General features: G+C 27.5%; 1 protein-coding gene across 4 annotated transcripts in view; it reads right to left on the bottom strand.

Annotated features, from left to right (window-relative positions):
• The window catches only part of LOC107456716 (putative leucine-rich repeat-containing protein DDB_G0290503), a 76,891-nt gene that overhangs the window by 9,782 nt on the left and 47,696 nt on the right, over window positions 1–19,413 (bottom strand). For all 4 annotated transcript variants that reach the window (XM_016074660.3, XM_016074661.3, XM_016074659.3 and 1 more), the window contains 9 exons: window positions 14,577–16,597; window positions 12,727–12,955; window positions 9,439–9,559; window positions 9,184–9,346; window positions 8,957–9,057; window positions 3,429–3,525; window positions 1,638–1,782; window positions 864–979; window positions 570–775 (listed from right to left, as the gene is read on the bottom strand). In XM_016074660.3, coding sequence (XP_015930146.1) covers window positions 570–775; window positions 864–979; window positions 1,638–1,782; window positions 3,429–3,525; window positions 8,957–9,057; window positions 9,184–9,346; window positions 9,439–9,559; window positions 12,727–12,955; window positions 14,577–16,597 — 3,199 coding nt within the window. The remainder of the gene's footprint in view (window positions 1–569; window positions 776–863; window positions 980–1,637; window positions 1,783–3,428; window positions 3,526–8,956; window positions 9,058–9,183; window positions 9,347–9,438; window positions 9,560–12,726; window positions 12,956–14,576; window positions 16,598–19,413) is intronic.

The raw sequence follows: 19,413 nt of genomic DNA, 5'->3' as shown, positions 1-19,413 counted from the left end.
TTGCAATTTGCTCTGTTAATCTCTGTCCAGCTTGACTACTATTCATGCCGAAAATAATGTTCGAAATATATTTTAAGTTCTTCCAAGTGTAATGTAAAAATTACAATTTAATGAGAAAAGTGTGTGCAACCACTTGAAAAATTTTGTCCCTGATACCATAATTGTGAGTTTATATTTTAAATATTTTTTGAGAGCAAATCTTAAACCTTTGAAGAAAATTTCATTTTGTTCTCTTGAATGGTATGCATGCCAGGGGATCATTTGTTGGCAAATTTATTCTAAAATCCCTCTACTTATTTAAAGACTGATTCTAAGAATTTTAGACAATTATGTATAAATAAACTGGACTGTACTTAAGTACAGTCCAATTTATAGAATTTTAAAAATAATAATAGAATAGAGTTTTAAAAAAATAAGAAATTTTTTCAAAATAGTTAATTTCTAATCTTAAGTTTTATCTGTTAACAATAGCATTAACTTTTGATAAATCAATTAACAATATGAATGAAGCACATAAAACATACTTTTAAAAATATGTTAACAACAAGCATAAAAAGCATTAATTTAACCTTTTTGTGTCCATGCTAATGCTCTCTTGTAAATATCTCAAATTTTTCTTTATTTTTTCCAGACTTTGAAGTATTCTTTTGTGATCAAGTCTTCTTGCATCAGATAGTTCTTCACAGTTAAGCCAAGATGAATGCATTAGTGCAATAGATCCTTTCAGATCTGATATTTGTAGAGAGTCTGACAACTTATTTACCAAGGTTAAATACTAAAAAATACCAAAATGAAAATAATTAAACTAGAAGTAAATTAAATACATTTTAAATTAGTAAATTATAAGAATAATTATTATTTACACTTTGTTCACTGATTGTTAAAAGTTTCCATACATGACCCTCTTTACTAGAGGTGTATCCTTTCATTTCAGAATTTCCAGGTTTGTCTGTAACATTATTTAAAGGTCTTTGAAACTCTAAATATAAAAAAAAATTGTGTCATGAAATGTAAGCTAAATATTTATAAATAGAATAATAAAATATTTTTAATCAAATTAATAGATTTATAATCAACAAACTAATTAGTATGCAAAATTCTGAATTAAAATTGTGTATTAATTTTTATTAAGTTTATTTTTGTGGATAAAAAAATAACAATTAGCATAAGGTTTCGCATTACTGATAATAATAAAAATGTTTTAAAATATTACATTTTAAATTTAAAATAAAATATTTTTTCAAAATATAATCTTTTACATTTACACAGAATACTTTGAAAAAATTACAAAACCAATAATAACTTGGGAAGAATAATTAGCACAAGAAAAAATAAAGCAGTAAGTTTATTTCAAAAATTCTAAATATTTGTTATCACTGTCTCAAAATTTGCTAAAATGCAATGTACTAAGCCATCTCTAATCAAAATTTGATTAGAGATGGCTTAGTACATTGCATTATGTTTTTTTAAATCAAGCAAATTAAATTTTAAAAAAATTACTTTAAAATATTAGTGTATGTTTTACATAATGCAAGGAAGTACAACAGTGTACAACAAGAAAGTACAACAAAATGATGACTTATGAAAATTTATACATACAGAAAATTTTTAAAAAGGACAAAATTTACACTGCAAACCTTTTTTGTTTGATAAAACAATTTCTAAATTCTGAAACTTTGCTCTTAATTCTTGTAATTCTTCCGAATGTTTCTTTAATGTCAGGTCATGTAAACTTGTGTGACAGTGCTTATCTTCTTCATAACAGTCATGTGGAAAAAAGCTCTACAAAAAATTCGACAAATTAAAAATTCTACAAAAAATATAGTTAAATAAATAGTGTATATGGTTAAATAATGCATATAGTTAAATAAATATTGAAAAATAATAATTTAACTGAACAATACTTGAACTAAACCAAAATTACTTGTCATAAACATGTTAATTATTCTTATGTGCACTACAACATTATGCATAACATACATTTGTACATATCATAACATTCATCAAAAAACAGTCTAATCTTGATACCATGAACTTTGAAAACACAAATTTTTCAATATCACAAAAGTTTCTGAATTTTCACACATTTATTAAGCTGATAATTTAAAAAAATCTCTTTTAGCAAAATAAATTTCTCAATGAACCTTGATTTCATGAAATATTTTTAATTCTTCCAAATATTTTTTTTCTGATTTCAGAACTTGAAATGCTTTATTAAACTTAAAGTGTTAAAAACTTGTTTGGATAATTTCATGATCCATTTCTTGAAGCCTTTATAAGAAAGAGAATGTCACATTTTATAGTAACCGTTTTTTTTGTTTGTTTTTTTTTAAAGTAAATACATGTTGCACAACTTTTAAAATGTCAAATTAAATGTAAAAATACTGTAAATGTCAGTTTAATTAAGTTTTAAAAAATACTTCATACTTGATTAAAATATTTGATTTCCAAAGTCCCAAATTTTTGTTTCTTTAGCCTCATCCTTCGAATTCATGATATCGAGGTTTGACTGCATGTCTTTAAAAATTAATCTGTAGTTTTCCCAAAATTAATAATATAATGCAAAATGAAGTAGGTGAAAACAGAACATCAGTATAATTTTAATCCATAGCTCAGATTTTCAAGTACAAGTATGTAATTGTATTGCAATCAATCAATTTCAAATAATGAATATCACATAGGGATGATAACAAAAGCAAAAAATTTGTAAAATGTAGGAAATACAAAACAATGAAAAATAAAAATTACATAAGAACTAGAACTACAACAATATTTATATTAGCATTACAATTAAAAGAAGGTAGTTTCAAAAATATTCTTAATATGATTGCTTAATATCAGAAAAATCAAAAAGGTTTAAGCAGTACATTCCCGATTACCGAGAAGAATTGGAGAAATGGCTGAGTCCCTGAGAGGCTGAGAGAAAATGCTCTCTGAACTCACCAATACATAATAATAACTCCCTTAAATGAGAAATAGTTGTATCCTTTTATGTCCAAAGTTTTATGAAATAAAAATAAAGTTCGAATGCTCAGTCCCTGAATAAATTTCATCTCACTTTAATAAACACTATGATGTCGAATAAAGATATAAGGAAACACGGTTAAAATCTCTGTTTTAAAAGCTAAAAAGTGGTGATTGAAAAGTTCTTTTCTAGGCCATCCACAATCTGTCTCTATAATTAAAAAAAAGTGCCATACATGTCACAAAATTTTAAAAGTTATTACCTCATAATAGTGCTCTTATCATAATTATTATCATTTAAATTGAATAAAAGAAAATTCTTTAAAAAAATCTAAATCAACCAACTCACAAAAAAGTCAAAATTTCATAAGCTGCTTTCATGTGCAAAAGAAAAAACTTTAATATTGCTATAAAGTGTACATTTTTTCGACACTAGCATAATTAACATCAGAAAAAAATCTTACATCAGTTTGACAGACACTGTCAACTTTTTCACAGTTCATTATCTTTGACTTCTGCTTCAATTCTTCTATTGCAGAATCAAAGCGAGCTTGAATTTCACTGAAATGTACAATTAACTGAATTACAAAAAAAAAAATTTGTTTATCATTCTCTAAAATTATAGTTGCAATTACATAATATTTATTGAGTAAGAATGAATCATTAAGAATAAATCATTAATCAAAAAATGATTTTAATACATAAAAGAACATGATATTTAATATGAGTAGTCTTATGCATAGACTGCTCAAAAGTCTTATGCATAGGGAAAAATTTAAATAATGGAGAATCATCTAAACTACCATGCCTTAGAAACAGTCATTCCATTATTACAAAACAATTATTACATCCGAAATAAACATAGCCCTTTTTTTTTAAATTTCAATATTGATAAAATTACATGAACAGTCTTGCAGACATAAATCTTTTTATTGACTTTATTTTTTATGCTTTATTTTGAATCAAAATTATTAAACATTTCAAAAAAACAGTGGAATCCCGATCTTACGTTTTTCGCTGGACTAGTGTCAAAAACCGCATGAAGCGGGATAACATATTGCAGGTCATCATTTCGCAGGTTACCAGAATCAAGAAAAAAAATGATTACATAACCAGTTTTTTAGTGTAATGTTCTTTAAATGATTGGATTATTCCAAGATTCAAAGGTTAAAGTTAGCTGGAAAAAAATCCGCTCACAAATTTTACAATTTAAATTCCCATACTTTCCTTAACCACTCTTCCTTTGATTTGCTCACCCCTCTTCTGATTTTGACTCAAGAGGGAACAAACTGGCAATAGTATAGAATAGATAAAATATCAGAAAAGCTACAAAACGCTAATAAACAAGTATTTATTTTAAAAAAAGGAAAAGAAAAAAAATGCAGAAAGTTTGCACAAGCTTTGTAAAATCTGGGACACATTATCAATAGAGGGAATTTTCATGGACCAACAGAAAATTATGTAGGAAGCGGGATAACATACAAAATGGACGATGCAAAACTGGGGTACCACTGTATTTCTAATATTCGGTTGAAGAGCTTTAATGTAGTTTAATTGTCTTAAATAATGTAATTACATTTTTAAGAAAAATGAATTTGAAAGTAGGAAAAAAATAAAAAGAAAACTGTTTTTCTTAATTAGAATATTGGTTTCCCAAACCTCTCCTTGCATAGTTAAAATGGTAATGGGTCTACTTCAATGCGCAAAATTTTGCATGGATAAAACATTACACAGACAAAACTTTGCAAGTTTAGAACCGTAAATTAATAATTGATTTATCCATTAATTTTATTAAAAACATTTTTTATATTATGTAATTTTAATAAGTTCAAATTCATAATTAATTTAGTTTTAATAAAAGTAAAAGCAGTAAATTGAATATTTTTTATATTTTATTATTTTAATTTAAAAAATAGAATAAAACTTAGTTAATTTAGAAAAATTGATGTTTTAAATTCATAATTTAATTTTAACAAAAGCAAAAATATTAAATCAAATATTTTTTTATAATTAATTATTTATGTTATTTTTTAGTAATGTGATGTAATTAATTATAGTAGTGTAATGCCATTAGGTACTTGCATTTGAAGAAGAAGATCACAAAAACTCATACATGTGACCTATTATGCCAGGGTCAGCTGATCATTTATAAACAAAATGGCATGTTAGCCACATAAATCCAAATAATATTTAATAATATAAAACCAAATAATACTTTAACTTACATGGATTAGCATAATCCACATAAGTTAAAATATTATTTAACATGAAGTTACTTAATGCAATGCTGTGTCACACATTGAATTTGTTGAAATATAATTCTTTCACATCTATGTTTGTTACTTAACTTAGGTTTATTATTTGTTTACATATTTCATTGTAACTAAAATATATGTTTGTTTTATGCACCTGGCAACTTCTATGCATAATTAGTTTGTTTAAGTTCTACATGGCTTTGTGCCTATCTTTGAGTTAAATAAGAAATTAAAGTGAAAAAATTGAAATCTTTGTAGAAGAATATAGAGTGTGTCACATTATAGAATTGATACTTTAGGGGTTTAGCTTAGGCAAAATAGAATGGAGAGAACAGTTGCTAATGTAAACAAATGCCACATTTCAACAACCAATCAGGATCAAGATACTCACAGTACGTCACTCGCAGGTATCACATTAATTTTGTAATGTAATTAATTTTGTAATGCAATTAAATTCATTTGTATTTTGAAATAATTTACCCATGAATTTTTTTTAATAAAAAAATACATTAAAAAACAATAATCATGCCATGGTTGGTTCCTGAGAAAGTGAGAAGGTTTTTTTTAGAAAAATATGAATTTACATGAAGCTAAATAATTTAATATTGAAAATTAATAAGTTTATAAGAGGTTCTAATCTCCCTAAAAAAAACTTTATAGCTACAGCCCTGTATGCTAGGTTCTAGGAAGGTGTTGTAGTGTTCCCACAAAGTTACAGATTTGCGAAGTTTTGTACACCTAAAGTAATGGATCGGTGAAGGTGAAGTTCAGATTGCAAAATTCTGTCCACTTAAGATTTACCAGCAAAGCTTTGACCCCAAACCATTAAAACAAACGCCTTTTTTAGGCAAAAATTTATAATCACATAAAAAATCTGTGACTGATTTATAAAACAAAAATGAGGTACTGATTTGAGAAGTGCAATGCACTTTTGATTGCACCAGTACAATGCAATTTGTGACCTGAAATGCAATCAAATTTTTGCAATGATTTGAGCAAAGTGATTAACTTTAAAAAAATCACTGATCTTTATAATTGAACCATTTTAGGAAAAAGTAAGCAAGTAAGAGTACTTTCTGGAAATTTAATTAATAAAAATACAGAAATTAGTTTTATTACTTACATAAAGGCTTTTTTTTTTAAATTAAAATCTTTGTTTCTAAATTTCATAGAGTTCTATCCTAAAATTCATATTAGCATTTAATGGGCAGGTGTTTATCTTTCTGTCTTCCTTAGTTTTGGTGAATTTTTTAAGATAAACATAAAACTATATTGAACAATTTAAAGCAAAAAGATTTTTTGTGATATTTTTCTAAATCTAAGAAAATCAGCTTTAAAACTACAACAAGGAATATATTTACAAATCATTTTCCTATGAAATATTTACAAATCATTTTCCTATGAAAAGCTGTCCTTCTTAATAATCTCAAAGAGAAAAAATAATTCTATGCATACATAAACAGTACAATTTTCGGGCTCAAAGTTTCGCATTTTTTCTATTGCTTTCGTCTTTTATCAAGTTATTCAGTCAATATTTCTAAAATACCAAAATTATTAAAAAAATATAACCTAAAAAGCAAACCTGCACACAGTTATTTGTATGCCAGATAATCATACAAATAGTAACAATGAAAAAATCTAAAACAGATAAAAATTAACTAGTAATATGTTAATAAAACAAAGCAAAAATGTAAATAAGGAGTTTACCTATGAAAAGAATAGACCATTAAAATTTAAAATCATTAAAACATAACTATATTACTTTACAACAGCTTAAATATTTATTAAAATTAATATCATAATACTGGTGCAATCTAAGTGCAATTTGAAATAGGGTAACTGTCACATATTTGCTATATATTTAGTTGCTCATACTAGTTTATTGCATGTTTTGATTTCTCAGTTTGTTTCAAGTCACATACATATTTTTATTTAGATACAGTTACAGTTAAATATTGTGTCAGGCAACGTGGGAAACTTTTGATCTTGACATCCTTCTCTTGTCAGCAAAAGTTTGCTAGTAGCAAGCATCCTAATCCTTTTTAAATGCATATAGTTATTAAAAACATGTGAGTATATATATATATATATATATACAGTCAGACCTCGATATAAGGTTATCCGCATATAAGGTCATTTTTATCTGAGGCGAGGGGAGCTCTTTTCTAACGAAAACCTATTTAACTTCCTTACATGGCAATTACCTGTCTCGAATTCTAGAAAATGTTGAAGCCAAGGAACACACCTGGACCTGGAGAGAGTTTCCACTCTCCAGTTCACAAAGAATTTTCTCCTGTCTTCGCTACCTGTAATTGCTCATCTCTGTACACACTTCCAGGGAGCACATTTCGCTGAAGACCGTGGCATACCACGTACGACCTTAAACAATTTTCTGTCTTCTCATCGCAATAGAAATGGGAAAAGAAAAAGGATGCGCTTTTCCCCTTATGAGAAAAATTGAAGAAGCCATTCTCCAACGGATAAAAATGGCTAGAGCACAAAGTGTGCCGATATCGTGTTCAGTACTGAGAGCAAAAGCTCTGCAAATAGCGGAGGAATTGAGAGAACCTAATTTTATACAGAGCAATGGATGGATTCTGAGATTTAAAGTAAGACATGATTTAACTTTCAAGACAGTATGCGGTGAAGCTGGAGGTGTTGACGAAACTGTTTTGAATGACTGGAAGAAATCTGGGTTAGAAGAAGACATTTTGTTTTTGTCATGCTGGTTTTGTAAGTCCTCTGAATATCGTGGATGACAAAATCAAAGAAGATGATATTCCTCTATCTTTCCTGATGAGAGATCTGAAAAATTGTGACCATGGCAATGAAGGGGAGGCTGAATATGGTTTGATTGATGAGGAAATTGCCACCACTTCTGAAGCTAAAATTTCTGAAATTGTTTCACAAGTTGTGGACAGTGAGGACAATGACAGTGATCCTGAGACTGTAGCTGTAACCCAAGCGGAATCCCTCAATGCAATAAATGTCATTCGAAATTTTTTTACAAACCATGAGGGAGCTGAGGAACATTTTGAGAAGTTACAAAATCTAGAAAACATTGTTCGAAAAATGAAACCAAAAACGAGACAGACCTCCATAAATGATTATTTTAAATAAAGTAAGGTGTAATGTATGTATGAACACTTTGAGAAAATTTGTAAACAGCTTTATTTTAAATTAATTTTTTTTATAAATCTAACTTTCTTTACCTCTTTATTAATTCTGTAAAAAATTTTTGACTTAAATATTTAATTTATGGCTGATCATTTGTATTACCACTTTTAAAAAATCATAATGTGTACTATTTATGTGCTTAGTTACGAATTACTAATGAATCAGTTAACAGGTCACCCCGCTTATAAGGTCACTTTTGCGATGTCCCTTAAGGTGACCTTATATCGAGGTCTGACTGTGTATATATATATATATATATATACCTATATACTAGTTTGTTTTATGTTCGATTTGCTTACTTGTTTCATGTAAGAAAGCAATATAGTTAAATAGTTCAAGGTCAAAAACTTAGAGAACCAAGATATTATTGGACTTCAAAGATACAAAATAGCAGAAAGAAAGACTTTATAAATATTATTAAAATGCAAAAAACTGAACATAGAAAGACAAAAATAATGCCATGCATTAAGTGTGTTTTGCAAAAAAGGTATATATTAAACTCTTTAAAAAAAAATTTGAACTTTAGATTCTAAGTCATTGTTAAATAAATGTGTTAATACTTAATCTGAAATTCATGATCAGACAAGATTTCATTTTTCTTCTCAAGTTCTTGATATTTTTTGCCTAGCTCCAATTTCACATCATGCAGCTGTTGCTTTACCTATTTAATTAAATGAAAATGAAATATTTACTGTATAGAAAAAAAAATGATAAATAAATATGCATTTATTTTAAACACTTATTATTTTCAATTTATACTATGTTACAATAATAACAGAATGTTTACTTTTAGTGATTTTAAATGCTGGTGTTTTTGTCTCTTCAGTTGTTTTGCAGCAGCATCTTTTAAATACTTCAAGTGAGAAATTGTACTGCATAGTTGTGATTTAATGCATTGGATTGTATGGTTTTGATGTGCGATCTTTTCATTGTGGTGGGCATTTTTTTGTCTGAAATTAAATACCACATTTAAAGTATTTTTACTGTAATATATATTGCAAAAAGGTCTTAGAAAAGAAAAATAATTCTATGAAAAAATTACTTTAGAAAGTTTATTTCTTCAACTAAATTATTGTATTTGCTCGATTTTATATCATCCTGAGTCTGAGTTTCTTTTTCTTCCACTTCTTTTAAACCATTTTCTTGCAAAATAGAAGCAGTTCCTACAGACCAAAATTTAATAATATATAAATATTTAAATATAATAGCATAAATTAATTAATCAAAGCGGCAAAATATTATTGCATAAAACAAACTGAAATTTTTTTAAAACTATAATATTTTATTATATAGATACTCTAATTATATGGTAGTTTCAGTTATAGCCCAGTCAAATTAAACTTTTGGTTCAAACTAATTCCTAGAAATCTAGAAGTGATATTAATATTGTGTCTTATCTCATTTTGGGCATCTCAAATGAGAATAACATGAAGCTGCGATGGTTTTTGATTTAAGCTTAATTATTGAGATCCAAAAATCTACGAAATTTTAATTACTTTTTTACGTTTTGCTTTTTAACATCTAAGGGTAGTAATGCGTAAAATTTCATATGAACCAAAATTAAAAAGCAGTACATTCCACTTCAAATGATATCTTCACACTCTAAATTTAGTTGAAGGGTTTCATCTGAATCAGTAGTCAAAGATGACAACATTTTTTTACATTGGTTGAAAATAATTGCAAAATTTCTTACATCACTGCAGAATCCGAGGGCAATAAATGTGCTTATGGAATATCTTAACCCTGATGTTATTCGAAAATATTATACAGTAATTTCGACCATGCTATAGTTTTTCAAAGTCCTTGCAGAGTTGGGAATATGAATGACTTGGGTCTAATGACTAATACTAATGCATGTGCAATGAACTCAACTCGATCCTGATTTCTTTCTTTCTTTTTATTTTTTGTTGTTAAGTTATTATAGTGCTAAAAATAACTTCAAAAGCTTAAGAACATAATCAGCCTTACCCTTTGTAAAAATATGAGAAAAAAGGATACCTGCCTAATAAATAAATTGTATGAATAACTTTGGAGAATATCCTCCGATAAAAACGTTGTTCATCATGATAGATCATTATTCTTTTTTATGTATATTCAGGTGAAATCTTTACAGTCTTAGACTTGTAGTTCGACACAACAAATACTACTGATAGAAGGTATAAAGTTAAAGATATTTTTTAGACAGGAATGGTGGTACCTATCCTCAGCTGTTTTTAGATTTACTAAAGTACTGATTTTTCATGATCTATCATGATTTCTGTGCGAATTCATTGATTAAGAAATGATCTGAAAAATATTGTGGCAATGATAATAGATTAGAAAAATATCATTATAGAGAACACTGAACAATTATATACTAAGCAATGCTCCCTCCTGCATTCCTGATAGATTATTACTCCCTGATAAATTACTGTTTATCCAATTATTATTAAAATAACCAAACACACACCCACTCATATATACAGGGGTTGTACAAAGTAACGTAAACACTTCTATACTGACACATCTCGTGCTTTTTCTCAAAAACTATTTAGAGGATCATTTTATATAATTTGACAATTATTTTATATTCTTTTAAACTGTACAAGATATGAGTAATTAGTTTCTTTATACAACGTGTGTGTGGGAAAAATTAAAATCTTTTTCCTCATTCTGTAGTGAATCATATTTGGGGCACCTAATAAAAAAGTCAGGTTTGAAAATATTTTTAAAATTAAGAGTTACAAATATAAGTTACAAATATATTGCTATATTTTTTGGCATAAGGTGTTCAAAAACACTATTTTCCACTTGTAATTTATTTTCAGTCCCTCAAACCACTAAAAGCATTAAACTTTATTGATATGTATGAGAAATTGATAGATCTAAACAGTTCTGAAGTTATAAAATTACTCCTTAAGTATTTCTTGAAAAATATGGAAAAATATATTAGTATAGAAGTGTTTCCACTATTTTACCCTCCCCTGCATATATATATATTTATTTATATGTATGGATGGGTGGTCTAATGTAAACAATAACAAGCGTCCTTAAACCGGAAGAAATTTAGAAAATTTCCGGTGTATCCCTCCGCTTATGTTATGACTACGAAGCGATGTGTGAACAAGCCAAATATTCTATGCAGTTTTGTTATTGTAATTTGGGTTCAAATATAAACATAATTGTACCATTCATAAGAGCTTTCAGAAATGTATTGATTCTCAGAGGTCGTAAGGCCAAAAAACATTTTGGAAACTTAATATCTCATTGTGAATAATTCTTAAGGTTTGCCATGTTTTGCATTTTATCCCTTATTTGGCTACATTTGAATAAAATGTCGCCAAAAATATATTTTTAAGTAAGCCTAATTAGAAAATATTCTAATGATTATAATATTAATATGATAATGCTGAAGTTTAAAGGCTGAAAGAAAGAACTCGGTACATGTGAAATACTGCAAAAGATATGATTCAATAATATGATGACGCGTTTTTTCAATCTGCGCCTAAAAAATATATCGGAAGCAGTAACCCGGAAGTCTTGAAAGAGCAATTTTACCACTAGCGCCACCACCCTTAGCTTTACACGATCACCCATCCATATGTGTGAGTAAATAAATATACTTGCAAACCAATTATTTTTTTCTTATTTTTAAAAATAAAATTATTATTGCTGTAATTAGACTTATAGTCAACTGTTATTACATACATAATTATTAGTAGTTATTCTTTTGTTTCATGACACAACTTTTTAGAGTACTAATTTAGAATATATTTTTCTACTTTTTAGAACATATTTAACTCTGAATTTGTTATCTCGAAAACTCGCTTGTAATATGCAGCAACTTAGTAAAATATTAGTCAGAAAGGAAAGAACTATCTTTTTATTGTTTTTCTTTTTTTTACCAATTAGGGAATTTTACCAATTTAATTCTTTTTTTACCAATTTTTATTTTACTGTAAAGTAGTAATCAAACAATAAATTAACTGAAGGGTAATTCTAAATCATGTATGAGACAACCAGGCACTCTAAATTGTAATAAAACTAAGCATTTCATGTAAATATTTCTTTGAAATAGCTCTTTCATTAGATAAAGAATGTTGATTTTAAATATTTTGCATGCTTAATGCACATGTGGGACATAATAGTGAACTTTCTGTAATGCAAGTTTAACTATATTAAAAATTTCAAAAAGTTCTTATTTTCTCTTTAATTCTTTTTAAAAATAAATCAGCCATGATTAGTTATAGGGTACTAAGTGGTTGATGATTAAAGCGAAAAGGACTACCAAAAGAAGTAAATTACAAAACTCAAAAATTTAGTCCTAAGAATGTCTTTTGAAATTACTTACTATTGTACTCAACTTGCATCATTATTAACATTTGTTCTTTTTCAGCTATTCTAAAATTTGCTTCATCTAAATCTTCTTTCAATCTTATAAGAACAGCATTTTGCTGATTTAAATTATCTTTTAACGCTTCAATTTCATCCACTAAATTACTGTCTTTCACAGAGTAAACATGAGAAACTCTAAAACCTTTTTCTAAACTGACTTCGTCTTTATTACTCACATTTGCAATCTAAAAAAAAAGTGCCAATGTTAAAAAAAAGCTTTAAAATAAGCAAGATATAATTCATGAAACTTAAATATTCCTCCAGTTAACTACAAAAGGTTTTCAATGAAAAACAATACATCTATAACAACACAAGTTATTATATTTACCACGAATAAAGAATACAATTACTTCATTTTATATTCAGTTAAACTTAGACTGGTATATTCAAAAATATAAAAAGGAGAAGTCCATCTATCTGTAAACTAAGGAAGGGGACTGTTCAGTAAGGAATGCCATACCAGAAAAATCTAATAATCAAAGAATATACATAGGAGAAAAAAGCTAGCTTTCATAGACATAATGTAAATTGGTTCCCCAATTATAAGTATGATTCCTATATATAAAGGAAAAACAACATTTAGGGATACAGTAACAGAAGTTCTGGAAACTGGTTTACACCTCCTCTCTCCCCAACCACTATTGAGATTAAAGAGGAGAAGGAAAGTTTCTTCTTTTTATTTATGGTTGGTTTGCTGCTGACTCTTCGTTCAATTTATAAACAGTAGTAAACACAGAATTCCAAAGAAATTTTAATTTTTTTTAGAGCTATTTACCAAAAATTTATTTGAAAGATTTTATTAACATGGTACTGTACTGTTTGGGAAATATTTTTCAATCTAATACATTAAGTAAAAAAATAATTAGAGAAAAATTACAATTTAAAAGGAATTACCGTTTCTAATAAAGCATAATTTCAAAAAAATTATTAAGATTTGATTATCAACACTTTTTCTTCAGAAGCTCATTTATCATTCTTAATTATAATGATTTTCAAAGTCGTCAATGTGATATTGTACTCAACGTTTAAACACTTTCCTTGTATTCATCATTTAATTGTAAGAGGTGGTACAACATTAAGGCATTTTTCATCTGACTCATCAGTTCCATCATCCGTTTTTTTTCCTATAATATTCTTCAAAACTGAATCGGTTAAAGTGGAAGCTACATGGATATTTTTATCAATTCTCATTCATGACTTGAGCTCTTAAGATGTTATATCTGAAACAAGTTCGCTTCCTGCCATGCATATTGTCAAACTTTATGTAAGAAAGAGCAGAGCATAAGAGAACAGCATGTTTGTTCTCGGTTTAGATACAAGACACAATGAAAATTGCTTTTCCTTAACATCCAATTAGTGCATCCCTGTTCAACTACAGTTGAAGAAAGAGTGAAAGAATTTGAATTCCAGCATAAAAGAAAAAGTATTTTCAGAAATTCAAGCAATAGCGCAAATAAAGTAAAGAAAAAGTTACTTTTGAATACACAGAAAATATAGAAAATAAAATAAAAAGATTAACTGAAAAAATTTCACAAAAATAAATCTTAAAAAAATAGACATTAAAGAATGTAAGGATCACAGAAAGCAATAAGTTTAACATACAAATAAATAGAAAAAATCAGGACTGAGTGATTTTGATAACAATAAGTGATCAATCAGTAGCATTAACTTTGATCACAATAAGTGGAGACTACTGTATTACTACCAGATTAAGCTAAGAAATTTCATAAAATTAAAAATAAAAATATCAAAATCTAACTTTGTATAAGATAGTATAAATAATAAATTAAACTAATATATACTTACTTCTTGCAGCTCATTGTCTTTAGAATACAATAATGAATCATCAGTTAAATTATCCGTTTGAATGCATTTTTCACAACCTTCAAAAAAATTCTTTTTGAATTCCGGTTTTCTTGATGTGCAACTACCGAAATTTTCATTATCATTGCCTATTTTAAGATCAACATTGGAATGAGAATCATAAGGAGCTGTAAAAATGGGAGACAAATTCTGTTTGAATAGAGTTTCATGCAGTACTTCATCTTGCAAAATATTATCATTAGTATCATTGATAGGCACAGATGTTTTAAACTTAAAATATTTTTTCGGTATCAAGTTTCTTAATTGAGAATCATTTTCTAATTTAGCAAGATCCTCTGTATTTGTCATGTATATTTCACAACTTTGTTCAAAAGAGAACTGTTCAAAACTCTCAAAGTTGGTATTTCCAATTGGTAAATATTGAGGAATTAGAGGATATGATCCAGCATTGTTTTCGCTAGATATATTATCTAAAAAAAGTTTTGAATCCATTTCAAGGTTTGGTTTTAAAAGTATAAAGTAACAGCTAATAGCTGGGGAATGAACATGAGAACTAACTGCTGAAGTTTCTTTTGATGCTTCACAAAGAAGAAAATGCTGACTTAACATTAATTCACTATTAAAATTTGTCTCAAAACATGGGTTTACTGCTTGAAGGTCTCCGCAAACTGATTCTTTCGGTGAATTGTAAACTTCATACAATACATAATTTTTTTCTGAATTTTGAGAGCTGCTAGCATATACTGCAGTCAAAACTGCAGTAAAAAGTACATTTTTATCAAAAACTTGCGTTTTATCAGTAGATAGTTTTTCAGATGGTTCAATAACAAAAGTGCCCTCACGACATGGTGATACAGGTTTATCACAAATAAATGTACCACTTCGTTTCAAGCTGAAATTTTCCTTTAAAGGGCTAGTTTCACATGACATATCATCTGATGATTTTTGCTCTAAGCTACTAGATGAAGAAACTATACTGCTTCCATCAACCAGCCCACTGTCTTCATCTTCTGTACAATTTGGCAAAAACACTGATTCATTTGGCAAAGTAGATGATACACCTAAATCATTAATATTTTCATAAGTAATAATTTCACTGACAATATTAGGATTATTTTCTATAGAAATATCTGAGGCGGCTAAAGAAGCAGCTTCTGGGAAAACATAATCATCTTGGATTTCTTCAATTTGAGAGAAATTATAGGGTAAATACTTTAAAGATTTATCAAAAGAAAATGGTATACCAGATTCGGACAATTTTGGAAAGCTAACTGGTGAATTGCTTTTTCTAGTGAGCTCATATCCTTTCACATTATTTTTAAACAAGCTTAAAAACATATTATTCAACAAAAATGGCATTGTTGAAGTATCGTTCAAAAACAATGATAAATATGCATTTATATTTTGAAGAGGAAAAGCTTCAGTCCAAGTCAGATGGTTAAGCAGTGAAGAAATGTCAAATGCTTTAGATGTTTCTGATGTTGGCTTTATGAAATTAACACCAGGCAATTTATAAATATTATTTGAAGAAGCAACAGGAAAAGCACCACTTAAAGGAATATAGCTTTTAGAAGTTACAGAGTGATCTTTTGATAGGACCAGCATTTGGCAATTAGATGAGCAATCTAAATTGTTAACTACTGTAATAATTGAATTAAAATTATCTGGAAGCAATTCATCTTGGGCAACATCATTAACCACAGCTTCTGAAGAAATAGTATTGTAACAAGAGTCAGATTCGTCTAAAGCTTCAGGAACAACATAAATTTCCCTACTAATTTCGGTAAAAGAAGGTTCATAGAGAGATAATGCAGTATTTCCAAATGAAAATGCATCAACTTGAATTGCAACATCACATGTTTCAACATTTTTTGCATCATTAGTACTTCCGTTTTGCTTATCATAAACAAAGTTAAATAATGTCTGAGAATATGAGTCACTTAAAGCAGGGCACTCTTGATTATTCTTAGTATTTTCAGAATCTTTTACCATATCTTTACAACCTAAAAAAATATATTTATTCATTAGTACTAATAATTCTCATTCATGGTCATGACAAAGAATGCTATACATTCATCAGTACTCATTCATAAATCAGTACTTAAACAATTATAAAAAATTTTGCATATTGAAGCAAAAATTTTGCATATTGATCAAATATTTTTTGTAATATCTGCAGTTATGCAAATGGTATAGGGATTCATTTCCTCAGTTTCATTTAACTTATTTAAAATAAAATACAATTTCATATTAAAGTATAATGAGCAGCTAAAAAAACGTATTAACTATAATGATTATTAGATATATGACGACATTAATGATTATAAATTAAAGTATAATGAGCAGCTAGAAATTATTTACAGTGATTTCTAGCTCATTTTCATAGATTTATCTAAAAATTTACATTAAATCCAAATAGTAACAAAACTAAAACTAACTATTTAATTATTTTTCTGAATCATGTCAGTTGTTGAAGAAGAGTAAAATTTTATTTTTTCCAAATGCTAACTCAAAACTCAATTGTGAGTAAAATTTTGCATTGACTTGAACAACAAAATAAAAAGTATTCTGAATTATTTATAAGAGAAACAAGGTCGGAAACTTAATTTTTTCATTCAAAGATTTGCCAAAATAGTTCAAACTCAAAAAGTGGCCAGATTCCTGCATTTGACAGCATTGCAATGTTCAAATTCTACTATCCTTGAGTTAACATATTAAGAAAATTTTTTTCACACCTTTCAACTTTCTTAGATTCACAAAGTAATCAGCATGTTAATGGTTTATTTTCATGATAAGTATTTTCGTTTTAGTAATTTTAGAACGAGCATAAATTTTTATTTTTGTTTAACTAAATGTATGATGCAAAAAAAATAGAACATTTGAATAATTTTTGGTTTAATTGCTGATCTTTTACATTTTAACCCCTTAACTGCCGCGGGCGTAGATATACGTCGCGGCTGGACTGTGAGTTAACTGCCGCAGGCGTATATATACACTTTTCCGAAGTACGATGCTTTGCATTGCGCTGCTATAAATATAACAACCCCCCCTACTTCAGAATGCAGTAAAATGACCTTGAAACTGTTTGCTTTGCAAATGTATTACTAATTTCGGAGGAGGGGGAATGGGAAAAGGATGTTATGGAAAAGTGATATAATATTATTCGTTTGCTTGTCTCTTTTTGAGTAAGGTCGGGTTTATTCTTTTTTCTCTTTCGTTTCCCGTGTGTATTTGGTGCTTTTTATTCTTTCCATCAACGTCTTCAAATGCATCACGAAAATGTGCTGTTTGTTCAAGAAAAAAATTCGTCGTGAATCCCGCTATCAGTGCAATGAATGTGATGTTGGTTTATGTGTCCAACCATGTTTCAGTATTTATCATACAACAGCTATGTTTTAACAACTTTTATATTGTATTTTTATTATTTAATTTAAATTTTGTAATCTCTTTCTTTCCTTTTTCTTGTCTTGTAAAAGTAAACTGTTCTAAAATTGCAACGCGTGCATCTTTTTCCTTCCACTAAAACACTGCATAAGAAAGTACACTTGAGCGAAAAATGGTGGCACTGGGGAGTGAATCACGTAAATTTTACTCGGCAGTTAAGGGGTTAACTGGCTATATTAATGGTGGAAGGGACGAACTTATATACAAAAAACTAATTAATTAGTGTAAGTGTTTTAAACATACATTTTTTTCAATATATTTAAAAGTTTTACTCTAAATATATGAGAGTAGTTGTAATCTGGAAAATATGAACAGAAAAAGAAATGAAAATTTGAGTACAAAATTATAAAACTTATTAAGAGAAAATTACAAGCAAAAAAATTTTTTTAATAATTAGGTGTAATGTATTTTTAATTTAATAATGATAAAAAATTAAATTATAAGGTATACAAAGTTTAACATTACTTAAACTATAAGGCTAAATTAAGTAATTTTGCAACCTGCCAGTTGTAGCATTTTTAACAATGGATACTTTTTAAAATGTGTGGAAGCTTTGGACAAAATTTTAAATGATTTAAAAAACTTGATATTGATAATGTAATGCATTTATTTCGAAACATTTCTCGAAATATAGCATACATTACAAGGTTTATTTCTAAAATGAAAAAAAAAATTGAGAAACATGCTTGAAATAAAGCAATTTTCAGTAGGCTAAAAAACTTAATAAAATTGACAGAGAATTCCCTTTTAATGAAAAAGTGGCGATCAAGTGGTAACTGGTAGACCATTTTTTAATCACCACTTTTTATACTTAGTCACACTGTGGCAACTGTTAATTTCGGCCTGTTACTTAAACTATCTAATTTTAGATAAGAAAAATTAAAATTTGAATAAAATCAGTCAAATAGTTTCAGAAATTGTTTTTAAAGAAGTAACATTTTTAATTTTTCCTTTCTTGAGAACTGTTTGAATAATTAGAAATATCTTAACATTATAATTAAAAGCAAAACAAGTCATTTAAAATAAGTTTAAAAAAATTAAATAAATTAACCAATAAAAATAGTTTATATTTTCCTTAATCATACATAAAAATCATTTTATAATTATGACAGGTAAAAAAGTAATTAAATACTGATATATGTATAATTATTATAAATCTTGTTCATAGAATAGGTAGGTTGCATTAATTTTGGTTGCTTTTTTTTTTTTTTTNTTTTTTTTTTTTTTTTTTTTTTTTTTTTTTTTTTTTTTTTTGAGTGGCTTGTAACAGTAAATGTGTTCAGACTGTGCTTTCATTTCTTCAAAAATAGATTAATGATCTTGCTTATGGAAAGCTGTCTGGTGTGTAATCCATTATTGATATTAAAAGGATTAA

Source organism: Parasteatoda tepidariorum, chromosome X1 (assembly GCF_043381705.1).
Source record: "Parasteatoda tepidariorum isolate YZ-2023 chromosome X1, CAS_Ptep_4.0, whole genome shotgun sequence".
Classification (NCBI taxonomy): domain Eukaryota; kingdom Metazoa; phylum Arthropoda; class Arachnida; order Araneae; family Theridiidae; genus Parasteatoda; species Parasteatoda tepidariorum.
The sequence above is the reverse complement of the archived record's forward strand: the minus strand, read 5'-3'. Positions and strand labels throughout refer to the sequence as shown.